Genomic DNA, 19,192 nt, shown 5'->3' on the forward strand with positions numbered 1-19,192 from the left:
ACTTTCTAAGAGTTAGTGTTATATTAAAATACTAACTTATCTATTGCATAACCTACAATATCAAATATACATTTTAGGACAATTTATTCTTTCAACTCTTGCACTTATAGATTTAATTTATATAATTCAATTTAATTTCTTTTCAGTATGAAGTGATTATAAGGTAACATCAGTTTAAGAGACTCAATCATTTGATACTTTTAAATTTTTTGAATCCTTATACTTTTAAATTTTTGAAAATTTGAAAATTTAAGGACCTGTAAGAATAATAACAATTCCTTAATTATTTGAATCCTTATACTTTTAAATTTTTGAAAATTTGATACTTACCTAATCTTCTTAGTCGTATAATGTGTACATCTACACACGTTATCCATGCACGATCATATTAACGTACCCTTTCTCACCTTTCGTCAAGTGGAGAATATTAATATTGATCACTCACTCCACCTTTATCCCTTTCCTTTTTCTCTCCTCAAAGACTCCAAAATCTTTGATTTGCTAAAGAATCCTCTTGTTTCCCTTTGAACATGAAGAAACTGGTGCCCTTTTCTTTGATTTCTCCCCTTGTTTCCTGCTTTATTTACCTTTTCCTCTACCTTTAAACCCTTCCTTGAGACACACAACCCCTGCTTTCGTTAATCTTCTTAAACTGCACGAGTGTGTGTTTTTATGGGGGCTGGTGTTTCTGGTCATGCAGCTGTAGATTCTCAGTTCAGGATCGGTCTTGATGATGTGCCTGAGAGTTGCATATCGTCCATATACATGCATATGGATCCGCAGGAGATTTACAGATTAGCGGGGCTTAACAGGGCTTTCCGTGGAGCTTCGTCTATCGATTTCGTGTAGGAAAAGTAGCTGCCATCGAATTACAGGTATCTGGTGGAGAAAGTTCTTGGTTAGAGTCTGGAGTCTCTGTGCAAGAAAGAGACTTTTGCTAGATTGTGCATGCGTAATCGTCTTGATGGCGACACCAAGGTAGCTTTGATCATTCTTTCCTCGTTGATTGATCACAACCTGTGAGTAAAATGAATTTTATTGTTCTGAAGGAGGTGTGGTTGGATAAAAAGAACTGCAAGCTTTGCTTGTCGGTATCGACCAAGGCACTGAAAATAACAGAGATTGATGATCGGAGATATTGGAATCACATTCCAACAGATGAATCCAGGTAATACAATAGTGTTGGGGTAAAGTACAATGATAATCACCAAACTATGTTCAAATGACCATCAAATTTATCGAATAATTATAAAATAATTTTTTGATTATCTTTTTATATGCTTATTACTTGAGACCTTAAAATAGACTAAACCCAAGTTGGCTGTTTTTTGCTTATTCCACTAAGAGAAAATAACCTCAGTGACAAAAAATGCCTTATAATATACGATTTTAACCAACCTTTTTTGGATTTTCCAAAATGACCAACTAAATCGCAATGCGATCGATAATTCGCAATGCGATCTCCGGTATCGCAAATCAGTTTCCAGATTCGCAACGCGATTCTGACTATCGCATTGCGATTTCCCAAATTCGCGTTGCGATTACTTAAATCGCGTTGCGATTACTTAAATCGCAATGCGATTACTTAAATCGCAATGCGATTACTTAAATCGCAATGCGAATTAGGAAAATCGCAATGCGAATACGTAAATCGCAATGCGATTACGTATTCGCATTGCGATTTTTCTAATTCGAATTGCGATTTACGTATTCGCGTTGCGATTTTCATAATTCGCAATGCGAATACGTAAATCGCAACGCGATTAAGTAAATCGCAATGCGAATTAGGAAAATCGCAATGCGAATACGTAAATCGCAATGCGAATCTGACTATCGCAATGCGATTTACATAGCGCCATTCGTATTAACGCGTATTTTTTTTTCAAATTCCAAACACGAATTTTTTCTTAATATCGGAAACTGAGCCGTCCACAGTAATCGCAACTCATAACCTCAAACCTAAAATCACAACACTCAGTCCCATCTCCATCTCTCACTCTCTACGGCGAAATCCGTCCCCATCTCTGAAGATTTCTGTCCCCATCGCCGGCGAAATCCCTCACAACCATTCACGGTCAGAAATCCCTCACAATCATTCAGAAATGGAAAATCAACCTCCGAGGGTTAGTTTTTTTAATTATTTTTATTTTGAAAATTTTGCATTATTTTAGGTTTTTCATATTGAAATTGATGATAAGTTTACTGGTAATTTCAATAATAGATTAACCATTTCACTTAGATTTCTTATTAAATTCATTCGATTGCTGCCAATACTGTTAAAATGTTTAGTATTTAACCCTGTGAAGTTAGTATTTGTCTTTGTTTTGTCTTTTGGTTGAAGTAATGCAGAAGAAGAATAGTTTCGAGAATGAAAATCGCAACGCGGAAATGACTATCGCAACGAGAGAATCGCAACACGAAATGAAAATCGCAACGCGAAACCAAAATCGCATTGCGATTTTCATTTCGCGTTGCGATTCTCTCGTTGCGATTTTCATTTCGCGTTGCGATTCTCTCGTTGCGATAGTCATTTCGCGTTGCGATAGTCATTTCCGCGTTGCGATTTTCATTATCTCGTTGCGATTTTCATTATCTCGTTGCGATTTTCATTTCAACCAAAAGACAAAACAGTGTTGCAAATTTTAGTTTCAAGAATAAACTACTATTTATGTTTATTGTTTTTGGTATATCTTCACAGTGTAGTTTTTGGTATATCTAACTTGGTATGTTTATTGTTTTTGTAGAAATTTTTTTCGGCTTCATTGACATTAAGGAATAAAGTTAGCTTAGCCACTACAATTGCTTCGAAGCTTTCACCTACACAAAGAAAATTGTTTGAGGAAACCTGATTCGGGCCATGGCTGAGAGTACAGCATCTGGGTGGAGATGTTAATTTGACCAATTTGTGGCTTCAGACCATGACTAGCGATCTACCCGACAGTATACAACGTGGTGAGGAAGAGATATGATTTCATTTTCCACCGGCGTATACTTGTTTTGGGCGGAAAGAGTTCTGCTTAATCACTGGTCTACGATAGAATAATGACTTGAATGAATTGCATTACTTCAACCAATAGACAAAGACAAATACTAAGTTGACAGTGTTGCAAGTTTGAAACATATTTGCCTTTGTTATCTGATGCATTTTGTGAACTATGATAGAATAATGACTTGGGTGAATTCAATGCAAGTTTGAAACATATTTGTCTTTGTTTTCACTGTTTAAATATCATGTCTTTTATTTACTGATATTTGTATTTAATTATTTAGCGGACCGATAAGGTGGATGCTTTACGTCGGGTTTTTCTTGCACGACAGAGTTTACGCATCAGACGGCGTGCACGTGCTATTAAGTCTCCGTACACCCCAATAGTGCGAAGACACCGCAAGAAGAAGCCCAACTCGTCTGTCATCCCTCAAGAGTCCACTCCTATCGTTGAAGAGGCCCCTATCATTCCTCGAGAGTCCCCTCCCACCGTTCAAGAGGCCACTGTCATCGTTGAAGAGGTCCCTCCCACCATTCAAGAGCCCGATTCACATGGCGTCATATGTAGGATTCTTGAGAAACCCTCTGACGTGCCGGACATGATGGATTCAAGTTGGCTCTCGTATGAGTTACCGGCCAGTACCATACCGGTATCTGAAGTGGAGAGGAGACAACTACCGGACACAATTCTGGATAACACCCTTTGGGCTAAGACCGTAGTTGATTTTTATCTACATGAGCGGAGCCAGGGGTGTTTCACTGACATATGCAAGCTCAACGATGATATCTATTTGTTGCTTGATCGGTCTTGGTGGGGCGTATTATTAGGGGTCGAAGACCATGGCTATTTCGATGGAGGGGTAAGTCTTATTTTTCTTATATTTCAATTTGATTTTTTTTTTTAAATTTATGTAAGTTACTAATATATGTCTTTTTTTGTAAAACAGCATATCGATGCGTGGGTGTCACGTATTCTAATAATTAGGAAACTTAAGGAAAATTAAAGAAATACACGATATACAATTATGCCGACGTCTTTTAACGCCGTTCACTTGAAGAATCAACGGATGAATCATTTGCGTTGGGCAATGGACAAGCTAAACTTTATCCTGCATGGTGGGAGGTCGATAAGGTAGTATTTATTTTAGATTGAGTTTAAAGGTATTCATAAATAAGTGCGCAAATGAATGAATTATTACTTATGATTGCAGGTGTTTATCCCTGTTTTGGAACGTAAACATTGGCTTCTCGTCGAGCTTCAGCTCCCATCCTTAAGGCAATAGTATAGACAGCATGATAAATTACATATCATTGGCTGATTTAAGAGATATTATTAAGGGATGGAGCTCTCATTTGGCTAAATTCTTGGATGCGATAAATTATTGGACTCGTTCTAGAAACAAGAAGCCAAAGAAGCTCAATATTACAGTTAGCAGACGAGACCGCACCAAACAAACGAAAGGACCAGAGGGGATTGTGGTCCTCTCGTATGCTTGGCGTTGGAGCGTTTGATCACAGGATGTATAAAGTATCTACCTCCCACCGATAGAGATAGAGCTGCAGTAGGCTTGTGGTTTCGGCATTATATGGCTAGATCGATATATACGAGACACTGCCTACATGCATCCGCGTTATAAAAATGTCCATAAACAATTGGTAAGTTTATAGGCTTGTGGTTTGAAAATGTTTGGTTAAGTACCTAGAATTCAATAATTTGCTGTTTGTAGGTTTTAGATGTGTAGAAAGTGTTGTTTGAGCAAATGTTTGGTTTCTGCAGGTTAATCTCAGAAGTGAGCTGCGTGAAAATGATGTATGGCTGCAAAAGTTGATTCAATAGTATATGAGGAAATAAGAATTATTGCTTATTTTTTGATTGTTTAATTGATTTGTAAAAGATGATTTGTAAAAGATGATTTGTTTAATTGATGTGAACATAATTCTTATTTGTGCTTGTTTAATTGATTGAAATGTAATGGTTGATTTTGTTGATTTCAATCTGCATTATGTTGAAGGCAAAAATGACTATCGCAATGCGAAATAAAAATCGCAACGAGAGAATCGCAATGCGAAATGAAAATCGCAACGCGAAACTAAAATCGCAATGCGAAACTAAATTCGCGTTGCGATTTTCATTTCGCTTTGCGATTCCCTCGTTGCGATTTTCATTTCGCATTGCGATTCTCTCGTTGCGATTTTCATTTCGCATTGCGATAGTCATTTCCGCGTTGCGATAGACATTAAGATGATTGCGAACGTCATTTCCGTGTTGCGATAGTCAAATGATTACCTAATAAGTGATAACAACTGAACAGATCATAGCAATTTTCAAACTCAAGTTACTAATACATGCCTAACTGAAAATGTTAAAAGTTCACACATAAAATCTACATAATACAACGTTTGCATTTAAAAATCACCTAAGTTAACAGTCCCAAAAGGTGAAGCCAGCTGTGATTTGGATTTTAAAGATGATGGCGATTTTGATTGCCTTTTGCTTGACACCATATGAGCTTTGGATTTTTATGAGGATCCATATTTTGGTAGAGGAAAAGATGATTGTGATGACACTGGTGATCCACATGTCAACCTTATATGACCACTTTCCTTGCACCGACTGCATGTCGATCTCTTCTTCTCTTCACCCTTAGACGGTATACGATCGTGACTTTTTGGTCAGCCAGGTAGCCTTCTATCCATGGCTGGTGGCAAAACTGTTTGTAAGTCATCTGGTATGTCCCACTCAGAAGGATGTGGAATAGGGTAGACAATCTCGCCATAAGTCTGTCGATATACTTCTGTAGTGTAGCAATCCATAGCGTATGCGCTTGAATCATCTTGGTTTAGATGAAGAGAAACTTTTATAACATGGTCATACGGATAACCAGATGTTTGCCATTTCATACAACTACACGTCTTTGCATTTAGATCGACAAGCCTATTTAAGTTATTATCCAGTACTTCAAACAAAGTGTTTGAACATGGTTCAACTCTCCATGACGTTGACTTCACAACACGTTTCGTTATCTTTTTTTTCTGTCCATGGTGTAACACGATGTTCCAATGTTCCTGTAAATTTAAATAAATAATACTTAGTAAAATATATGATAAGTTACGAATTTAAATAAATAATACCTGCATGGTTTCTTTTCTTGTAGTACCACTGTTGAATAGAGGCTCGAAAAAACTCCATTAACATAGTAATGGGTAATTTCCGGGAATGACGACTTAGAGCGTTGATTGATTCTGCACTATTAGACGTCATGAAACCATATCTTGCTCCAAGTTGATGTACTCTTGACCATCTTTCAAACCCGACATCTTCTAGTGTTTGAGCACACTGAGGCAAAACACGTTTTAAACAGTTTATATGCTTATTAAAATCCACTTCCCGATAAGCTTTTACAGCCTTCCAGTATATCCATTTGTATTTTTTATACCAGCAGACCTTGATTTTAGATTTCTATACAAATGAACACCACAAAGTCCATAAAAAGCATCTGAGAAACACCTTCTAACAGCGTTGTCAATTGAGTTTGCCCTATCGGATATGATTGTCAGATTGCTAATAGGACCTATACAATCCCTAAGATGCCCCATAAACCATGTCCATGAATTAGAGGTTTCAGATTTGCCAACCCCGTAAGCTATTGGCAATATCCCATTGTTAGCATCCATGGCTACTGCTAATAAGTTTACTCCAAGGTATCGACCTTTCAAATGTGCTCTGTCAACTATAATAACTGGGCGCATGCAAGTAATAAACGAACGAATCTACAAAATAATATACACAAGAAATATAATCATTTAAATGTGAAATGCATGTAACTAACAAAAAATGAGTCAACAGAATTATATTGATTTACTAACCGCAACACCAATGGTGATAAACAGCAACTCAAAGCGTCAATCTCTATCTGTTTTGATATGAGTTACCGACCCATGATTTTTCAGCTTTAAATTGTGACAATAAGCCGGCAGTTGGGCAAACGATGCTTCTGGCGACCCCCTCAACAATTCCAAGGCATAACATTTGGCTCTCCAAGCTTGAGAATATGAGAAACTAATCTTGAACCGAGCATTCATGTCAGTCACAATTTCATGTCCCCGATATACCCTGCCATTCAAAAACATTAACTCAGCCAGAAAACCACCAAACACCTTTTTGTTTGCCTGTCTATGGTGAGGAAAAACTTGGGTTCTTGAACATGTATGTTTATCAATAAAAGTCCTAACTTGAAACATTTCGCAATCTTTTATCCTCTTTGCAATCATACGCCACGTACAGTTTTTGTCAATCATACACCTTGTTTCGAAACGATATTTGCTTGATTTGTTAACTTTTAGTTGATAGCCATCTTCCACACATTTCGTATACAAAGCTATCTTCAAGTCTTCCTTTGTATCAAAACAATCATCTTTCTTGATACGAATAACTTTTGTGTAACAATCAACTGCTTTCTTTACCAACTCTTCTTCCGGTATCTGAAGTAATTCTGGCATATTCCAGTTATACTCCCGTGGTATTTTCTTTTCTTCGGGACTTTTTCTTCTTCAGGATTATATGAATTACAGAATGGATGTTCAACATGTTAATTCACAGTCGTAACTTCCTCATTATCATCAACAACATCTTCCTCGACAACGGCTGTTTCATCATCAAAATTCGGGTATTGACCAATATCAAAATCATTACACGCAAGGTCTGTTTCTTCTTCTGAAACATCATCAAAATCCGAGTATTGACCAATATCAAAGTCCGGGTATTGACCAAGATCAAATTTCGAATACTGACTAGTACTCACAATTTTTTCTGTTGGCTCATCATCGTCTAATTGGTCAATACGAAAACCGGAATTTGGTGCTGAAAGTTTATTGGGATTTGGATTAGAGAAAGGTTGTGGGTTTTGAGAAAAACTTAGTTGATTACTACCCGCTACTGACCCAACAATACTACTTCTAGGTTCAACAACATACAATGTAACATCATCACTTGAAACACTAATGTAAGCAATGAATCGTTCAACATCTTCATTGTCGGTTAACAAATAAACTTTACCTTTTCTCTGATAAGATAGCCTAAATCCACTTAGGGGCTCTAAATTCAATTTCTTTGAAACACGTAACATTAGAGTTTCATAAGTTAACTTTTTTAATGACAGTTTTAGTTGAAGATTCATGGGTAAAGGCATATATTGTAAAACACCATGAATATTCTCCCATGACCTTCCAAAACACAAATCTTTCCAAACATGATCAACATTAGATGATTTCATGGTTGTAAATTAATTTACTAAACAAACGAGCTGCGAAACTAAGACCTGTTGTCGGATGGGGAAGGATGTAGGAACGAATATAGGAACGGATGTCGCCGGAGAGAGTGATAGATGGAGATGGAATGAGTTGCGATTTAGGGATTTAGGTTATGAGTTGTTGCTGGTGCGTAGATATATACCCAAAAAATTTGTGTTGCGAAACTAAAACCTGTTGCGAACTTTGAAAATCGCATTGCGATTCTGTATTATCTCGTTGCGATAGTCAGAATCTCGTTGCGAAAGTCAGAATCGCATTGCGATTTTGAATTATCGCGTTGCGATAGTCAGTATCGCATTGCGATTTTCCAAATTTGCATTGCGATTTACTTATTCGCATTGCGAATTGGGAAAATCGCAACGCGAAATTGGAAAATCGCATTGCGATAGTCATAATCGCGTTGCGAATCTGGAAACTGATTTGCGATAATGGAGATCGCGTTGCGAATTAGCGATCGCATTGCGATTTTGTTGGTCATTTTGGCAAATCCGGAAAAAGTTGGTTAAAATCGTATATTATATGGGATTTTTGGTCACTGAGGTTATTTTCTCTTCCACTAATTATATGCTCTGATTACTTCCCTTATCTTTTAAGTATATATATATGTTGTGTAGAGTAGATGCCTTACCTAATGAGAGTTAAAGATACATTTTACCCCTAGTAGCTTGTATAACGAATATTATCTACTCATAAAAGTAAAATCTCATGGACTTTTGTCACTCCACTCGTGATTTAATCTATAATTTAAACAAAAAAAATCAAATATTAATTATATTTAATATGTTTATACATTCGAGACGGTTGTATATCTTCAACAAATTTGGTGGTTCGAAGTGGTCGGAGAACTAGAGTTTGAGTTTCCACCGGGATCTTATAGTGTATTCTTTAGGTTGCACCTAGGCAAAACTTCAAGAAGATTCGGTCGCCGAGCCATGTACGGTTCCAACTCTTGACATCGACAGTCCAACAAGCATCATTGGAGTGTTACCTGTATGGACCCGGGAAATGGATTCATTATCACGTGAGTGATTTTGTTGTCCCCAATGACTCGAGTTCCTTGACGAAAATCAAGTATTCGATGATGCAAATTGATTGTACACATACAAAAGGAGGTCTTTGTGTAGATTCTGTATTGATATACCCTAGTGAATTTCGGATGAGATTTAGGTAATCAAGGCAGATAATACTAATTACTTCAAAATTAGTGTTATTTTTTTCTAAATCTTTTTCAAATGTCACGTGTTAGTGAGAGAATCTCTAGCTTCTCTCTAACCTAGGTGTTTTCAAATTTCAAACTCGAGCCCAGGCGTCTTTGAATATTTTTCTTCTCTTCCTCCGACATCTACCTGTTGTCCGTCGTCGTCGTCCGCAACCTGCCGCCGTCGTCAGCTGTCCGTCGCCACACTCCGATCACCGTTTGAAACCGTTTTGTTCTGGGAAGATTGTCGGCTTAGGGTGAGTTCATTTCTGGTCTTAGATTTGCGATAGAGTCATTCTATCAACGCAGATCTCAACGAAGTCCACTGCCGACTAAAGTCGCTTCCCGCCGTCTGAGCGTGACACTGCCTCTCCACTGGGCACAACGTCTTGTAACGACCAGAACTAGTGAACTGGTTCGACAAGATATTACCCTGTCCTCCATCTTTCTGTTTTTGTCCTATCTTCACCATGGATCCACAACCCCCGTCTCAGACCAGGCGAACTCGAGAGCTCTCTGCATCAGCTGCGGTAGGTGCAATCTCTATGAGTCACACTAGTACTCCCTCTAGATTCGACGGTGCAACCATTTCTTCATATTCTGGTAAAGAAAAACGTGACAGGAAGATTGAAAAGGAGATGATAAAGCTTTGGAAACAGAATAGGCGAGCTTTCACCAGACGCATGCTGGTCGGATTGAGGAAATATAGTAATTTCCCTATTCTCGTTCGCTCTGATATGAATGATGTTCTGACAGCCTTGGCCCGAGAGGCAGGTTGGACAGTTGAGCCGGACGACACTACCTACAAGCACTCTCCTTCCCACCAAAATCAGCAAAATGTAAGAGTCGTTTCTGCGAGGTCGGGTGAGCAGCTTCTTTCAACCAGTTCTCTGGAAAAATGTTCTGGTAAAGGAACATTAGATTTGCAATCACCTGCTGTTAGGATTGATTATAGTGGTATGTCTCCTTCGCAAGGTGGGAATGATAGGATTGAGAGGCTTTCGTTAGTTGAAGCAACACCCATTCTTTCTGCTGCTGTTGTAGATCATATTGGAACCAGGGGGATAACCACGAAGGGGTAGTTCAAAGATAAATCTTTTGAAGTAACGAGAATGAGAATAAATGGATTTCAAAATTGGAGGAAGGATGATTATACAAATGGTAGTAATTGGTAAAAAAGTGGATGCGTTACGCTATTCATTAAGAACCTGCCGGAAAAGTTACATTGGAAGAGACTTGGATTTATTTTTGGCACATATGGTCAAGTTATTGATGCATTCATTCTTAAAAAGAGGAACTCGAATGGGGTTCGCTTTGGGTTTATTCGCTATGCTACAATTGAAGAAGCAAGGATAACGATTTCAATGATGAATGGTAATCTTATTTATGGCAGTAAAATTAGAGTCTCTTTGGCTAAATATAAACCCCGACAGTCTTACTGGCGAAAGTCCTCGACAGTTGTTCAACGTAAGTCTGGGTTAGAAGATATTTCGAGGATTAAACACTGTGAAGTTGAGGGCGTTGTGGACGAAGATAACCTTAACATGTTGAGTAACTGTCTTGTAGGGTGGTGCAAGAAATTTATCAAGATTGGTAATCTTGCTAACCAAATACAAGCCAAAGGACTAGTTGGTTTCACGCTAATGAGGGCTACTGGTAATGTAGTTCTATTGGTTTTTCAAGACTTTGTTTTGTTGAGAAGCGTGAAGGATGATAAGTTAGAGCTTCTAGCAGAGTGGTTTTCCAGAGTGGAAACTTGGTCGGAGAGCCTAGTGGTGGAGTGACGTCGTGTGTGGGTAGTTTGTGAAGGTATTCCTTTCCATGCTTGGAATTGGGATACCTTCAAAAACATTGCAACTAAGTGGGGCAAGTTAATAGCAGTCGACAACAGTTGTGAGTTTCCAACGTCTTTTGATCAAGCTAAAATTCAAATACTCACGAAGGCCCAAGGGAGAATTGATGAGATGTTGGAGTTGAAGGTCGGTGCAAATTTATTCAATATATTGGTGCATGAAGTTGAGCCTTATTTCAAACCTAATTCTTGGGTCCCTGAAGATTGTGATGTTTCACTTGAGCTTGTTCCTCCAATTGGGTCGTGACTTTTTTGGCAGTTGCATTCAGAGGCATTTTTTTAGTTTGTGGTTGTAATTATTGGTTTTTATTTTGCTATGTTATCTTTCATCTTCAGGTGTATTTTAGAAATAGGGTTATTGTCTTAGGGGCTTTTTGTTCGAAGCTGAAAGATTTTTAGGTGATGATTTTTGTAATGGCTTTTATTCCTGTATGAGGGTTCGGTGTTACCATATGTATTTGGTATTATGTTTAATAAAATATGAGACTCTTTTCTTCCTTCCAATGTCCTTCAACATACTTCTAAGTATGTGAAAGAATACGAATGGAGTTTTTAATGAGACCTCCAACTTCTATAAAAAAAAAATTAATCGAATAATTATTAGATATCAAATGATACACTACATTCTAGAGCAGCTCCTTTTGCTAATGCAATGAATTCTGGGCAGTGAAACATGTAAACATCATATTATATGAAACAGAAACTGTTCAATAGATTACACTTGAAAGACTTGAAAACTGGAAATCTTTAAAAAAGGAAATTGATACCTAAATCCCTACTGAAAGACAAAGCAAGTGTTGTCACAACAATGCCATATTAAAGCGGTTGAGAATGATAAAACAATGGGAAGAAAGAGCAGCTATGTCCAATGCTCTGTACAACAATTTGCTCCAATACTCACCGAATGGTATAACCCTTAATTGGGCCACATAATGTTAGTCATGCCTTCCAGCCATAATCGTCAAGTTCACTGTTAAAAAACCCGCTATCCAAGAACTCTTGAGCTATATCCGAAACTAAATCGTCCTGCAAATGGAGACCCTGAGGCAAATCAGGTGCTCTCTGGTTGAATCCAGCGTTGCCACCAGCTGCTGAGGAGTCACTGTTTGTAGCACCTTTAAAACTGTTGCTTCGACTAGGGGCAAGCCCAGCTGCACTTCCCGATGCATTAGAGGTGGCAGCAGCTGGTTGAGCAGTGGTTTTGCTACCAAAGCCCAATCCATTTCTTCCCGAACTGGTATTCCCATTCTGCCCACTCGGGAACTGCTGTTGCTGTTGTTGAACTCCGGTATTGTTATTAGACATCTCATGGTACAGCTGCTGAATCATCTGTTGTTGAAAAATCTGGTTACCCTGAGAGAGCGACGGATGGTTCTTTCGGATTAAGTTATCACCGCTTACTGTAAGCTGCTGCTGATGCTGCTGCTTTTGAGTTGGTAAATGGAGACTCGATAAGCCACTAGCAGGCAGGGTCTGCATGGATCCTGATAACACCGTAGCAGGTCCTTGGAAATTTGAAGATGGACTCTGGTTAGAATTATTGAAGGAAGACGAGACTTCCTGATTGAGTGAGTTAGGAATTGAATTCATCGAGTTCTGCCTACTGAGCATATTCTGGTAGTTAGAAAGTGCCAAAGCAGCTTGTGCTGAACCACTTAAAGTTCCTCGACCAACCATCTGCTGCTGGCTGCTACCCATTGGGTTGTTTATTCCAGGACTGAGTGTCGTTAACTTATTTAGGGTATTCCTGTCAGTTGACAGAGCCTGAGCGTTCGCTAACTGCTCCATTTCCTGTATTTTTTGCATTTGGAGCTTGGCTGCACTGGCATGTCTAGGATAGTTTTTCAAGCCATCTGCAAATATGGGTTTTAAGCAAGCACATGGTTAGGATCAAAGCTATATAGTTTTTCTCGCATCAATTCATATAAAATAACCATAGTTCCTAACCAATAGGTAGATGATGCAAATGAACGATTTTGACCAACAACAATAAATGGTGCAAAATGCTTCAAAGGAGCAAAGTTGAATATCAAATCATTAATTTTTTTTCAACAGGTACCAAACCATAAAACTGGTATAATTAAGTAGCCAGTTTTGCATATTAACCCAAAAACGAAAAACGAAACACTACGTCTACTTGAGGCAGCTGAAGACGGAATTATTATTTTCTAGACATTAATAAAAGAGGAAAGCATGCCGCATTATAGTTAGAATTAAAAGCAGTTGCCTGTTAAATGCAATTCCATGATTGTGACCACTTGATGTGATGAATAAAATAAAACTATCAAAATGTCAGAGGACAGTAAGGCAAATGCACAACTTACCAATTGGCCCAACCTTGTGTTCTCGACAAAAATCTATTAGATCTTTCATGGTACTAACAACCTCGGCAATCTATAACAAATTATGCAAAAATTGTAAGGAAACTCAAAATGAATAGCTATGAACTGAAAGTTAAATGCAAAAAGCTAAAACTGTACCTGCAAACACCGGACATATCTTTTCGAAAAACCCAAGTCATTCAGCGACTGTAACTCCAAACTCTTCACAAGCTGCCGTCCAGCTGTCAGGACCCTAAGATAAAGCAGCCATGTAATCATGTTGAATCAGCAAAGTTCAATTGAGTAAATAACCATGTAATAACAAAACTACTCACTTTTTTTGGTAAACAACTACTCACTTAGTCCTTAATTAAAAAATAAATAAATAAGAACTTATAATGTCCTACAACCAAAAGCTCAACTAAAACAAACAGCAATATTTCAAAACCCTGCAAAATCACTTTTTTTGGTGCATCTTTGGCTTAATTGCACTCAAAGAGAGTAACAATCAGAAAAACCATATTTTCACGGTTTCTGAAACAAGTAATCTCTTGAAAGCTTAAGGGCTCTAACAAAAAGAATCTGATACGTGACACTAGTTCATGGCAAAGAAAGAATTTCACATTAGTTCCATTGACTCACATATTGCTGTTTTTTTGCAAGTCTTGCTGAGAAACCCCCTCAGATCCACCTTCAGAAATTGTGCTCTGGCACTTCTGTGCTATCTGAAGTAACTGGTTTACCTACATGATTTACAAAGGTCGATTTATATCAGGTGTCCTTAAAGAAATTAAAACAAACAACATATGATCAAATATGTTAAAACCATATATGATTTAGGAAGTTCGTTTTCTTTATTTTTTTAAGATAGAATAATTAAAACCTCAAACACATGCCAAAAGAATGCAAACTTAGAGATTAGAATAAAATGAAAGCAGCATCAACCAAGCCTGTGGTGTATTGGCAAGGGACATCGTTTTAGTCATTAGATCTCAGGTTCGATCTGTGGCAACCTCTACCACTTACCAAAAAAATGAAGAAAAAAAAAGAGAATAAAATGAAAGCACCAAAACCCGTTTTTATTTTTACCCTGCTCCTTTTTAAAGGATAACATCAAGTGGAAAACACTATTTTGGGCTTTCTTGTTATAATCCCAAATACTATCAACGCATTCAGAGGAAAATTTACAGCGTCTTGGGATGTAAAGGGGATAAAATAGAGCAGAGCAGAAAGGAGTAAAGGGTTTAACCTACCTTGTTCGAATTCTTTTATCCCTAACCTGCAGTAGATAATCAAAATCCTCATTTTTTTTTATAGGAATTGAAGGCCTCATTAAAAAACCCCTTCATGATTTAAGGAACTCAAAATGAGTTCCTTTATCAGAAGGAGGAAAAGAGTGCCTTATTCTTCATTAATAAGAAACATAAGATTACATCAAAATCCTCATTTTGGAAGTTACCTCAATTGGAAGGGTATGTATTAGAATACTGGTAATCCTTTTGTGACTCAAAAACGTATTTTAGTCATGGTTTATATGCAATATAATAGCGCATAACTCTCGAGTTTTCACTACTGTACTCTTCAATTCTTTCACCTCTTTTACTCCAAAATCTTTTACCTTCAGATCCCAAACACATTGCAAGAAAACTTCAAAACTCCTACTTTTCCCTTTCATAGGATTTAATTACAATTGAATCTTTCAGGTTTCGTTCCCTAGGGCTTTCTCTCTCAATATCGTTTGTTCATCCCTAAATGTTTCTCTCTATTCTATCTCTTTCCCTTACATGTTCTACTCAATTTGGTATCTGTGCTATGCAAATCTAAATAAAGAAAACAAGGCAGGACTAAAATAACACCACTTACGGTTTATTTAAGTAAATATGTCAGCCATTGCAAGTGACTTTCAGTTGTCCTACTTATACGATTTCTCATCTTTCATTAAAAACGTAAATACAATTGTATGTACAATTATACATGATACAACCATAATTAAAGAAATAACATCATAACTCTTACAAAATGCAAGAGAAATAGCAAAGGAGTGACCGTGTATTTGCAGAAGAATCGTCAACAGGAACTTAGAGCTAATAAGGTGCAAATTTTAGTACCTGAGGTGCAACTAAACGACGCGGAAAAAGTTCTTCATGTCTACGTGCACAAAATTCCCAAGATAATATCTGCAAAAGGGAAGTGCCAATAGATTATTCACTAAGTAGTAGAAATAAAAACTGCAAAATGTGAATAAGCTTTTGTTAACCTTTAAGTCCTGAGTGAATATGATGCGAAGCTGCCCCTCACGAACAACACGAAGCTGATCATATACACTCTCCTGGACTGCTTTTCCATACTCCAACATCATTATTCCAGAAGGCAATCTACACTCACGAGGCAAGTCCAAAAACAGAAGCTCATCAACCACTCCACTACCAAATTTGATTTCATTAAGTCTGGGGAGTATTTCAAAAGTTGCTTCTGTAAACATGAGAGCATTTACTTGGGTTAAAATCAAGTGGTCAGTTGTCAAGTACCATCCAATATGTCAATATATAAGGAGAGAAAAAAAGGATATTATATAATCACAGAAGTGTGACAGATAAAAATGAAAATCAATGAAAAGAAAGGAATGAATTTACTGCAGATAGCATCCTATACCAAATATAAAATAAGGACCACCTTTTGTTTCTTACCGTACTCCTAAAATGTAATTCCTACCAAAATGAATATTCTCTACAAGCAAAAGCACATAAATCTCTTACCAAAGCCCCTTCCAGACTTAGACCCACAAATATCACAATGCCAGGCATCCTGAAATTTACATAAAGAAAATCAGAATTCTACTGATATAAGACGAGTAAAAAATCAAGAACCCAACTGATGGATATTATTATTCATGCAGAAGAATGCATGCAGGATACCAAATCAGTGCAAACAATTCAAGAAAAAGGCCCTACACTTCATGACATTAAGATAATTTTCATATGTTACAAACAAACTTGAGGAAAAAAGCATAAAGACTAACCATAGCAGCTTGAGGGAAAACACCAAGTGCAGGACTCCCAACATTATCATACAGTGACAAACACCATCTTTTCTTTGCACTAGGAGAATAATACTCTGCAACAAATTTCCTCCAGTACACAAATGCATTATCCTACAAAATCAAGGGAGACATAATAGGATTCTCAGCAATTACCAAGTTGAAAATGAGTTGATGTCAATTCTGCAACAAGAAGATAGTATATGGTAGATTTCTACACACAAAAGGGGGTGGGGATGATAACTTCATGACAGCAGCAAATTAACTAAGTATACATATTTCCACAAAAAATGCAATCTTCAAGAGCAGCGAAACTGTTAAATGAAACCAATTAAAATTCAAGATGCTTAGCCACGAGATGTAGAAAATAAAAAAAACATAAACTCACAGGTGGCCTTTGCCGTTGGTGATATAGGTATTGCATCAGCCGGCGAGCACATACACCACCATCAAATGGACGCTTCATTCCAGCTACTTGCTGCATGCCCTGTTGTTGCAATTGCTGCCTCAACTGCATTTGCTGCTGCTGCAACTGTGCTCTCTGCAATGGTGGCATTGACTGCAAAATTTGTTGCTGTTGCCTAAGTCTCTGTTGCTGGATCAAAGCTTGTAATTGCGGGTTTTGAGCTTGCAACTGCATGGAATCCTGTCTTTGCAGCAACTGTTGCAGCACCTGCTGCTGCAAACTGTCTTCTTGCTTGATGTCTAATCGAGGTTTCTTCTGCACCTGAGATAGATTATTAGGATCTTGCATGAAGGACCCTGGGGCTCGTGGACCCATGGGAAGTGAAACTTGCCCGGTTTGTGACGCAGGCAAAGATGTAGCAGTTGAGGCCCCTTGCTGCAGCGGCTGACTGTGATGCATTTGTTGGACACTTGGGTCCTGATGAGAGCACTGCTGCCCTACAGAAGATCCATCAACTACCGATGAACCCGACATGCTTATATAGTTGGACGAAAACGACATCGGCGATGCTGGTAAGCACATATATGACTCGGTATTAAAGCTAGCACTTCTCTGCAAGTGGGGACCTCCTGACAGCGCCGAATTTGTGTCTGTGACTAAAGAACTTGCCCCAACACTAGCTCCTGAGGTTGCCACACCGTTCAACACCGCACTGTTTATATCGCCCAAAACCGGACCCAGAATAGGATGCCCAGTTCCAGGAATTGAATTAGATGAGTTCTCATAAGGTGAGCTCAAGCGAGAGTTAACTACAGCCTGAGACTGCCCATCTCCTTGGGAGAAAATTCCAGAACTCGAGGAAGATTGGGTTAACCCTCCAGCCACCTGAGAAGGTGCCATTGGAGGCACTGCCCCCTGCTGGCTGGTGTCTAAATAGCTATTCAGAGCCAGACCTTTATAATGATAAATACACCCTCACCAATTTGATGCATATATCTAAAATCAATATACGATAGGTAAATATAAGAAAAAAGAATTTGAATTGCAGTGCTTCAAGAGAACAAAGTTGCAAACTTTTCTAACATTACTTCACTCAGACAAGTCATTCAATACTAGAAACACTGTGAAAACAAGTCCCAAAATCTTGAAGATTAATCAACAACCAAAAGAAAACCTAATTCTGAAACCAACTCACTAAATCAATAATGTCTAACTAGAATAGTCGAAACCAAAAATCTTTGCACTTTAAGAGCACATATCAGCTATCAAATCACAAAATACGCGAACAAAGTACTAATCAAAGTTTTCCCAAAGTGATCACACGCGTACCCATATCCCAAAGTGCAATCCAATTTAAATTATAAAAAAAAAGAATGAGGGTCCAAACAGAAGCAACTACAAATTGACCTTTAATTAAACCATTAGTAGCAAGTTAAACAATAAGACAAAAAAAAAAAGCAAGCAAGAATCACTTCAAAAAAAAAAGGAACGGAAAAAACAGTAAACTTCCCTGGTTTTAGAGATCGAGCAAAGCAGAATCGAACTAAAGAATTTTTACACTATTTTAATTAAATAAAACGGATTAAACAAATGAAAAGAAGAAGAAGAAGGGAAGCTATTAACCTTAAATCGCGAGCTGCAGACGAGAAAAGAAGAATACAAGCTAAACTTTACCTTTTTTACTTTTTTCACTTAATTTACAAAAATGGAAAAAATGGTAGATAAAGAGAGAGAAGGTGATATTTCATGAAATCTGCTTTTATACCTAGCGGGAATGGCAGTGACGGAATTACCGGCAGCGCTGGTAGCTTTACCCTTCGATTTTGGAGTCCCTAACATGATAGCCCGATGAATTCGAATTTTAGATCTCGGTACTGCCGATGCAAGCTCACGATTAATGATGTTAAAATTGTCCGGATTTGATAGGTTTATATTTCATTTAAATTTTTTAAAAATAAATGTTTTATAGGATCAAAATATTTATAATTACATATGTTTTAATTATACTTAAAAAATACTATTTTATACTATTTAATATTTTAAATTTCTTTATTTTTATGTGATTTTCAAACTTCTTCATTT

General features: G+C 37.6%; 1 protein-coding gene and 1 pseudogene across 1 annotated transcript; one reads left to right on the top strand and one right to left on the bottom strand.

The window, feature by feature from the left end:
- The first annotated feature begins 647 nt into the window (after nt 1-647).
- LOC120118107 lies at nt 648-9,509 on the top strand (annotated as a pseudogene).
- Nucleotides 9,510-12,156: 2,647 nt separating this feature from the next.
- LOC120118085 (probable transcriptional regulator SLK2) lies at nt 12,157-18,818 on the bottom strand. Its single transcript, XM_039138223.1, has 10 exons — nt 18,734-18,818; nt 17,093-18,106; nt 16,687-16,818; nt 16,424-16,472; nt 15,925-16,139; nt 15,776-15,844; nt 14,310-14,410; nt 13,827-13,920; nt 13,671-13,740; nt 12,157-13,199 (listed from the first exon to the last, which is right to left on the bottom strand). Exons 2-10 carry the CDS (start codon nt 18,008-18,010, stop codon nt 12,286-12,288), a joined length of 2,562 nt encoding a protein of 853 aa, XP_038994154.1. The 5' UTR covers nt 18,011-18,106; nt 18,734-18,818; the 3' UTR covers nt 12,157-12,285.
- Between the last annotated feature and the right edge of the window lie 374 nt (nt 18,819-19,192).

Source organism: Hibiscus syriacus, unplaced genomic scaffold (assembly GCF_006381635.1).
Source record: "Hibiscus syriacus cultivar Baekdansim isolate YM2019G1 unplaced genomic scaffold, ASM638163v2 tig00000916_pilon, whole genome shotgun sequence".
In the NCBI taxonomy this organism is placed as follows: Eukaryota; Viridiplantae; Streptophyta; class Magnoliopsida; order Malvales; family Malvaceae; genus Hibiscus; species Hibiscus syriacus.